Below are 9857 nucleotides of genomic sequence, written 5' to 3'. Positions count from 1 at the left end.
TTTTCCACCTCTATTTATTTCTAGCAGATGCATAGCTTGCCCCTCCCTCCCTCCTTACACACATGCCCGCACATATGCACACACATACGACTCCTGCCTTACATGCATGCACATACACACACACACAAAGATGACTACCTTTGAGGCTCTAACTACCCATCCTACTCTAACTACCCATTCTAATGGGCCGTTTGTCAAGTTAGAGTCTCTCTCTCTCTCTCTCTCTCTCTCTCTCTCCAAGTCACCCTAGATCACTCCACCTTAATGTGTTCCATGCCCTTGTTTATAAGTTTCCTCTTGTACATATCTTGCCATATCAATGAGACTAGGGAGTTGTTCTCTTGGGGTGTTTTCTAAAGGTTTTTCTAGAAAACTAGAAACCCCCTAGGAAGGTCATGTGGGGGAGTTTCCAATTTTCGGGAAAAGCCCCCTTCCCATTGAGAAACTCCCCCACCAGAGTTTCTCAAAAGGAAACCCTTTCCCATTTGTTCTCCTTTTTCTCCACCTTGTTTGTCTTCTCTTGCCCATCATGGGGTGTGTGTGTGCACATGTGTTAAAAGCAATCACATGTCTATAATTTATTATCTCTGCTTCACCAAAAAGAAATCATTTATAACTTGAATCTCCTTTAGAACTTAGAATGAAGACTATGGATAGGTTCAAAAGGGGGCAGTGGAAGTTGATGGTTGGGGTATGCATTTTCGGGTGGAAAAGATCCAAAAGTATCCTTGCCACATGCCTTAAGTTCATATGACATAGGCGAAAGAGATTCTTTTAAATGTTCCACTACCCTTACGTTCACACGACGGTGGCAGAAGATTCAATACTTTTTCACTTGACAGAAGTGTGCAATGTGTGAAGAATTGAAAAGTTAATACTAACTCGCATTATAGGTTTTAGATTACAAACATGGTTGAAAAGCAAGATTAATCGTGATACTGATCTAGAAAGAGAGGGTACATCAGGTTGCCAAATAACGTAGTGGAAAAATACATGAAGGAATACTATTTTTTTTAAAGGTGGAAGATGATGATGCCTAACTTTTCGAAATGTTGCCACCAAACCCTTGATGTACTTTTTTCCTTGCATATTCTCTATACATTGATCTTGCAATGTTGTTGCACCGATCAGCCCTAGAACTAAAGTCATTTGGTACAACTCCACCACCACCTTTATCATCTCTTTGTGCTCGCACCATTACATATTTTGCTTGGATAGGATGAATTACTTGTATCTCAACCATTAGTTTGCTGCTGTTCTTTGGTCCTCTTTCAATGAGCTACCAAGGTGCAAGCTTGCCTTAGCCTCACGTACCCACTCCATGTCAAAAGAGTCACCATGTCATATGTAAATATTATGTAACATAAACAAGCAACTATGAGGTCTGGCACGTGGTGTAGATCCATGTCACATCACTTCAATAATGTGTGAAACCTTGCCTTTAACATACCAAAAGCTTGCTCCACTGGCATTCTAGTTCTAGATTGAATGAAATTCCAATGCAACATTATGTGTGATAAACCTTGTTTGCATCCTTTGAAGGGCACTAACATGTATGATCGAGCTGGGTAAGCACAATCTCCTACCAAACAATAGTTACCCAACTCACCCCTAGTGCATCTTTGACCTAGCTCACTTCTTGTGAAGTTTAAGGAGTCACAGATTGACCTAGCCCACCCCACATCATAGTTTTATATAGAACAGCTTGTTGCAATTGTTAATTGCAAGAGAATAGAATGGAATCCTTTACGATTAAAGTAATCCTCATGGTTCTCCTTTGGAGCAATGATAGGAATATGTGAGCCATCAATTGCTCCAACGACATAGGGGATACCTCTCAAGGCCTCAAATTCCCTAGATAACTTCTTAAATGGATCTTGAGATTGCCACTTGATATATGCATCCCTTAAGCCCGATTTGAGGATGGCCTTACAAAAGTCTACGACTATGCCACAAGTAGTGCTCTTTACACACCCATGAAAATCTGCTAAGACCTCTAATGATGTGCTAAAGGCCAACCTATGAAGAGCAAGACAAACACATGTACTAATACTTAAAGTGGCTCCCATATTGGTAGTTTTTTATTCCATTTGTGGAGCAAGCTTGCCACACAAGTAATGAAAAGTCTCTCTGTTGATGCAAAGACGCCACTTAAGCATACTTGCTGAGTAAGAACCTAGCAAGTAATGTTCAAGAAAATGTTGTGGACATGAATAAGCCCAAGCCTTTTTATGTTCATGGCCCTTCGTGCGACTAATTATCTTTGCAACATTTCTTGAACGATCCCATACATTGAATTAGATGTAACCACATTTGTAGCGAGGCCTCATCAATATGCATGTGGCTAGGTATAAGAAGCTCTTTGATTGCCAAGGAGCACAACTATGCATAAAACAAGGCCATCTTTTTGGAGATTACCATTTTAACCTGCATGCACACATCTATGTTAGTGAGAAGAATTATTCCCTTGTGTTAGGTCTTCAATACACACACATAAATTAGTGAGAATAAATATTTCCTTATGTTATTTTTTTATAGCAGGCATTGATAGCACAAGCTAACTATTGATAAGTTAATATGTTAATAAAGATTCAATAATTACAAGCTATTTGAACTTATTTATTGGCTTGATCAAGAAATCCAACCATGGTAGCTTGGAATTGTGCAAGGATATCTAGGCACCTATTCTCTATAGCCTCTTGTCGAAGTGAGGTCTCCTTGAGATGATCAAGAAGTGCTCGACCAGTTTCAACAATGTTAGCCAAAGAATCTTCACATTTAGGAGTGGTACAACGAGATGAAGACAAAGATTGAACTTTGCTTTGGTTGGCTCGAGAGTCTCTCTCAATAGTTGTCTCTTCCCTCATAACACCCACATTATGGTTAGAGGTGGTAAATACTACATGGGAGACACAATTGACGGATGCCCTATTATGGTAGTATTCATCCACCACATCATACCACTTGCAAGTGTGACATTTGTTGTTTCCAAACATTAAATTATGAGCCTTATCAATCATGTATTGGCCTAACATTGCAACCCACTTTTTCCAACATGCTTCAATGTCTTTGTTTAAGTCATGGTAAGTAGAGGACAATTTGCAAGTGTGCCATTTGTTGTTTCCAAACATTAAATTACGAGCCTTATCAATCATGTATTGGCCTAACATTGCAACCCACTTTTTCCAACATGCTTCAACGTCTTTGTCTAAGTCATGGTAAGTAGAGGACAATTTGTCTACTACTTTGGCCCAAAGTTTCACACCTTGTTTTTCGAGGTTTCCCCTTGGTGTCATTGTCATGATCATCAATGAGGTCCACTACACCTTTCTTCTTTGTGGTACGTTGCTTCTTTGATGAGGCACATTTTGTTACTTCATTATTGAGCTTTAGAACCTTCTTCTTTGAAGGTTTGGAGGGTTGAGAAGCCATATGATTCGATCTAGGACCATTCTCCATGGTTTGTGAAGTAGAGAAAAATGCTTGAGGAGAAGAGGTCCGTGGTTTAGGAGGTGGTTGAGGAGAAGGGCTTGGTGGTTTAAGAGCCAAGTGTGTGTGGGGGGGGGGGGGGGCGGGGTTCTAAAGAAGGAGGAAGTAGGTGAGGGGCATGTTAACATGGTGGTGAAGCCATTGGGGGGCATGGAGAAACAAGAGGTCGAGAAGGGATAGTAAGCGGATTGAGAGAACATGGGTTGAGAAATACCATTCTCTTCACCATCAACATGGGAATTGAATTCTTATGTGTCCAAATTACCTGAAAAAAAAAGAAGAAAAAAGGGAGCCAGTTAGCAAAGAGAGAGGCTTGAAAATTAAGCGTACCTTCGTGTCACATGTGCACTGCGCTTGCACCTATGAACATAATAAGATAATTTCAAAAAGGTAAAGAAAAATAATTAAAAATGCTTTGGAAATGACATATTGTGGTGGAAAAAGAGAAACGGTTGTCCTGAGTTCTCAAAGCGCTCATGATGATGTATAAATATTTAAGGCTAGGATTGATGGGATGCGTGCCATGTAGATTTGGCTGCATTTTTGTCAGGTTTGGTTTGGTGTGGTAGGCTTCGCTGGGTAGGTTTGGTGTGGTAGAGTCCAAAACAGGAAGTCTCAATGTATGCATGGAAATTTAAATCGTGAATTTTGACGACGGAGTTGAGTGGCCGAGGCACGCAGCCGTCTCTCTCTCTCTCTCTCTCTCTCTCTCTCTCTCCTTCCCGTCTTCTTCTTCTTGAGCTGCTGATATGCTTGTGTTGTTCTTCTCTGTCAAAACCAAAGATTGTCGTTACTCCAATCGCAGATATGGCAGCCCCCTCTTCTTCTGCGAGTGTTTCTCCTCGATGGAGCTTGCAAGGGCAAACCGCGCTTGTCACTGGTGGAACCAAAGGCATTGGGCGAGTAACTCTTTACTAAACTACCCTCATCTTTGTTAACATGTACTCCTTTCCTATCATTTTTTGGGGTTGGCCATACAATAGCAGAGCTCTTGAATTCTCTATTGGGGGTGGGGAGTCCAGTTGTATGAGGCGGAGGTAAACTTTGAAAGAGAAATTCAGTGATCTAGTTCATATGAAAGAGAAAATTCTATAATCTAGTTCATATGATAATCATATGAGTTAATTTGACATGCTTGGGAATGAATCACACCTTTAATTGGCTTACGACATCAAACTTTGGATGAGCATATAAGTCACAAATATACATTAAACATCCATAAATGTATATGCATTATATTGATGTATGTGATTGTGGTCCTTTGAGCTTAGGATTTCCATTTGTATCAATGTAGGATAGCCTCAATCGCAAAAGCCCTTGTGGGATGACCACTATTACTTCCCTTCATAGTAGTGTTGCCTTGCTTGTACAATCCTTCCTCGGATCATCTTAGGATCATGGTCTTATCTCGGTCTCGCATGGTTGTTAGCGTGATATTTATGCACAGGTCCTTGGGTAAATAGGCCAATTATAGAGTGACATTAACTTCTCTCAAAGAATTCTTCTGAAACAATTAAACTAAATTATACATCATATGACATTCAAATTCAAAAAGTTCGGGCATTTTCCCATTTTCATCAAGCATAGCTAGCTATAAATGAAGGGGTCACAAAATAGTAATAAGAAGGGGCCAATGGTGTGACACTCCAAGGATTTGCTGTTCTGAGGTTTTACAACATTTAGGATTTAAAAAGTTATGAAGCTCAACTATTTTACTCACACTAACCTATGTTTAACATATAAAAATCTATACCATAGTTTGGCTGAAAATGAGGCATTGTTTGGGCGAAATTACCACTCAATGGGGGTGGTGTGTATTTTGGTTTTGAAGGGTGTAGGTTTATTGGCCCCTTTACCTAAATTGTCATGTGGTTTTAAGCACAACCATTGTAGAATATATGCATAAAGTACGTCATAAAATTCTTCCATGAATGATTAGCTCCCAGCAATGAGAAGCAGACGATAAGATATTTGCTTATAGTATAGCAGAAGGGAGATTAGAGCCCATGTGTGTGTCCCGAGTAAAGTTTGGTGGTCTTGGGGTATGTCAATTGCTCTAAACGAAAGTGCACTCCAGCCATCACAAGAGCATGCCGTTACTGGCAATGACCGCATAGCATGATGAACACTCAGAAGCGATGGCAATGATAGCATAGCATGATGAACATTCAGAAGCGATGGCAATGATAGCATAGCATGATGAACATTCAGAAGCGATGGCAATGATAGCATAGCATGATGAATGTTTCGGCTTATGAGATGAAGGCTAATGCAGTTCTGGGTATCAAGGTTAATGTCATAATAATACTGCAGTTCTGGGTATCAACGTTATGAGATGAAGGCTAATGCAGTTCTGGGTATCAAGGTTAATGTCATAATAATAATCACTGTGCTACCTTTCGTCGTGGGAAAAACAGGCGAGCTGTAGTAGAAGAATTCCTGAGACTGGGGGCATCAGTGTATACATGTGCTCGCTCTGAGGAGGGTTTGCAGAGGAGCTTGGAGGAGTGGAGGGGATCTGGATTTTGCGCGGCAGGCTGCGTGTGTGATGTGTCTTCCCGCGAGGCTCGCATCCAGCTCATGCACCGAGTCTCTCATCATTTCGGAGGCAAGCTCCACATCCTGGTACAGCATCTAATACTAGTCCTCCCCTGCATTCTTCGTCTTTTCTTGTCCATGCAGAATCACAGCATCATTCTTTTCGTTCTACCCTTGGCATTCTTTGCCGGGGAACAATAAATTTCTTTATCATTAGTATTCTTTTATCTACAAAATTCTACCAATGTCCAACCATTTTCTTGACATAGGAGTAGCTTGACAGTCTTTCTTATGGCTTCTCTCTTCTTTATTATAGATGGCTGTTTTTTTTGCTCCATCGTCGCTTTCATCTAAGTTGCTGCCATTCTACCATCGTCCATGTCTTTTTATCAAATCACAGATCAACAACGTGGGCACCCCAGTGTATGGACCCTGTGAAGAGGTGACAGAGGAGCAGTTCCACTCTGCCATCTCCATAAACCTCAAATCAGCTCTCCATCTGTCCCAACTTGCACATCCACTGCTCCAAGCTTCCGGCGGAGGCAGCATCGTTTTCAATTCATCCATAGCGGCATTTCAACCATTGGGCTTTGCTCCTTCCTCTTTGTACTGTATGACTAAAGGTTAACAAACGTGGACCTAAAACATGCATTTGTAGTGATCCATGCATAGAACTCGCAGATACAGACTCATCCAGTAAATTTGTTCAATCACATTTATTTGAGCACCTACGTGAGTATGTATGGGTTCTAAGAACTTCTATATATGGTGTTACGTTGCTAAGTCTCCTTTTGTAACTGCATCTTTATGAATGTGTCACATCATTAATATGCTCTAGATGGTAAAATGGTTACACAACAGTCAAATATCAAAGCTCACCTTCCTCAACTCTCATGGAGTCTCCTGACTCACGTGGTAGATACATGCATACAGTTATTATACTCTTCAAGATAGATGGGAGAGCAAGACAAGCCCAATATCATGTCTATATACATCATATTATAGTTCAATAAACCTCAAAACTCAATTTCTGCTGACCACTAATGATGCCTTAGTAAGTTCATTGAGTCTCTAGGTTCTTGGATTCACTATTTTCGTTCGGTTTTGATGCTTGTGCAGCTGCATTAAATCAACTCACTAGAGCTTTAGCAAAAGAGTGGGTAAAAGATGGCATCAGAGTGAATTGCATTGCCCCCGGAGTTGTGCACTCAGACTTGACAGACCAGGTATAAAATGTGCAAATGGGATATGTAAATTCAATAATTCCTGATTTTAGTTCCTGTCTAGTTGGTATGTTTCTCCGATTGTTGTCTTGTTGTCTGCTTCAAATTTATTTGCAGACTATATTCTCTTATATCACATCTCTTTTATGTGTGTGGTCGCAGTATTTAAGCAACGAGGAGATGAGACGAGCTGTGTGCAAGGAAATTCCTTTTGGGCGTCCTGGACAGCCTTGTGAGGTGGCTGCAGCTATGGCTTTCTATTGTATGCCTTGTGCATCTTTCTGCACAGGAGACACCCTGTTGGTTGATGGAGGGCTAAGTGTCAGGGGTCTCTTCCAGGACCTGAATGTATGATATAAACAGATAGCCCACCTCCCTTGTTTATCTTCCTAGAGGAAAACCTATTTACGATTAATCCTATTCCTGAACAAGACCTTCAAATTATGACGAAAATGTCATTTGCCAGGATGACCAATACAGCGTCAAAAAACCAATAAATCAATACTCAACTAAAGAAAACCAAGTCTGAGTGAGTAAATCCCATCATGTAAATTAATTTTTGAAATTAAGCTTTAACCGTGACTCCTAAGATTACCGCTCTTATTGTAAGGAAAGTATGCACAGATGTGGGTAGGAAATTGTCCTTAACCACTTCAGAGTTATGCTTGGTTCCACCAACATGGAGACACATGAAATGATGTCTGCATAGATGTTCTTCCACCCCTTGCTTTGCCATGACCGACAACAGATGAGGTCTCCCAGGTTGCTTGAGTTACAACACAAAGACATAGCTGCAAGTAATAAAGGGCAGAGGTCCACAGCTGAGGTTGAAAGTAAGCAAAACTGAATACGTAGCAATGAAGCAAATCCATCAACGTGCCCAACTTTTGCAGACACATGAACGTACCTCCGGTTGTCCTACTGCTACCCCTGTGTAGACCCTTTCATGGCTGTGAAGAGAAACTCCTGTATCAATGTGTTGGAGTCTGTTTGGTCCCTCATCCAATCCTTGCCCTTTCCTTCAATCTCCAACCTGAACATCAATCAAGGCCACCAATGTCAAATACATGCAGAAACTGAATGTATCTAAGGCTACGCACGAGACAGTCACAGCAGGTTTTGTTAATTGATGTTTTAAGGACAACGGAAGCACTCACATCCATAGATTTCCAGTGTCTCTCTCATCCTGCCCTCCAAAACAACCGATCTGATCAATTCCGTATCAGATTGTAAGAAACCAGAAACCGTGAAGACTTGAGGTATAGCAGATTTAAGAAACTTGGAGATTAGATAAGGTTGTATGCTGAGTCGTTTTCCAGATAAATTGCCTGAGAGTTTTGCCTTCTAGAGGAGCTGTTGACTATGACATGGAGGCTTTATAAATTACAAGGAGCTAATCCCATCTGCAGTGACGCCGTCCACAAACAGGCAAAGTGAAAGATTAGAGAAGATGCTCAAATCTTACCTGTGGTCCTTTGGTACAAAAGAGAAATGGCATGCCATGGGGTATGGTGACGGAGGCCACTTGGAACGGTGGAACAGAGCTAGAGAAGATCCAAGATACTCGTTTAAGCTACTGATGAGGATGGAGTCGGATGAGCCATGGACAATTATCACTACAAGAGCAGCAATTCAAAACGCAGTTCTCGCGGGAGGGAAGTGGGAGGAACATCACCGGGGTTATGGCTCTTTGTTCTAGTGCATTTGGACATTCCCACATGCTATGGTATCTAGCTCCCCCCAAATCAATGAGATTCCAAAGTTGGCAAGAAAGATAGCTCGGAAGGGGGTAGGTACTTAAATGGCATGACGTTTGGGACCAAAAGGAAGGAGAGATGTGCAGCATGGATATGCTTATAGAGTGATTTGGATTGGAGGAGGAAGAGAGGGCCTAGCTAGAGGAAGTAGTAAGACTCTTGGCCATCCACCCACACATACACTCCAGCCCATCGAAGTTTGGAGAAGCTTAGTTAATCATAAGGGTAAAGTTGCAATAAAGATGAAGAAGCAAAGGGACTTTCAGAAGGCCAAACTTGATCTTCATTTTAAGTTTCTAACTAAGTGGAGGGACTGTTACCCAAAGTCGACAATCCGTAAGCTGATGTGGGTTTGGAAAGCCACTTCAAGCAAACAATTAGATTTACTTGTAGGCAAGTTTAAAATAAAACAATATAAATAATGCTAAATTAAATATAGTCGACAATTGACCAAAAGGGTCACACCTTTTCAAGTGCGACCCAACTCTCTGTCCACTACAAGATATAGGCCTTATACCGACGTTTAAAGCGACGAAAATGTTCATAAAGAAATTTGCCCCCATCGTCGCAAGAAACGTCGTTATTGGTGATGCCATAGAATAGTCGGTATTAGCGTCATTATCAGCGTTGCTATTTGTGTTGGTATCAATGTCGTTATTAATGACGCTTTGCGACACATTTTGCGACGCTAATAGCGACGTGCAGTAAATCTGCGACGCTAATAGCGACAGTAACATGGATTTATTTTTTTGTGGCAAGACGGTGAGCTATACAAAATAGTTTCAATAATGTGTACAATGCTTGTGTAAATAAAGAAAAAGTGTATTTAAATCATAACACTAATATATGA

At 41.0% G+C, this 9857-nt stretch overlaps 2 protein-coding genes across 2 annotated transcripts; one reads left to right on the top strand and one right to left on the bottom strand.

Annotated features, from left to right (window-relative positions):
* Positions 1-4158: 4158 nt before the first annotated feature.
* On the top strand, positions 4159-7792 carry LOC148041234 (tropinone reductase homolog At5g06060-like). Its single transcript, XM_087687769.1, has 5 exons — positions 4159-4388; positions 5907-6114; positions 6428-6650; positions 7147-7253; positions 7413-7792. The coding sequence occupies exons 1-5, from the start codon at positions 4297-4299 to the stop codon at positions 7602-7604; spliced, it is 822 nt and encodes a 273-aa protein (XP_087543895.1). The 5' UTR covers positions 4159-4296; the 3' UTR covers positions 7605-7792.
* A 382-nt stretch (positions 7793-8174) lies between these two features.
* On the bottom strand, positions 8175-8923 carry LOC148041233 (uncharacterized). Its single transcript, XM_087680566.1, has 3 exons — positions 8716-8923; positions 8408-8457; positions 8175-8283 (listed from the first exon to the last, which is right to left on the bottom strand). Exons 1-3 carry the CDS (start codon positions 8746-8748, stop codon positions 8175-8177), a joined length of 192 nt encoding a protein of 63 aa, XP_087536692.1. The 5' UTR covers positions 8749-8923.
* Between the last annotated feature and the right edge of the window lie 934 nt (positions 8924-9857).

Source organism: Lygodium microphyllum, chromosome 1 (assembly GCF_053477565.2).
Source record: "Lygodium microphyllum isolate KBCC chromosome 1, Lygodium_microphyllum_v1.1.10, whole genome shotgun sequence".
Classification (NCBI taxonomy): Eukaryota; Viridiplantae; Streptophyta; class Polypodiopsida; order Schizaeales; family Lygodiaceae; genus Lygodium; species Lygodium microphyllum.
Note: the sequence above shows the minus strand (reverse complement) of the source record. Positions and strands in the feature narration are given on the sequence as shown.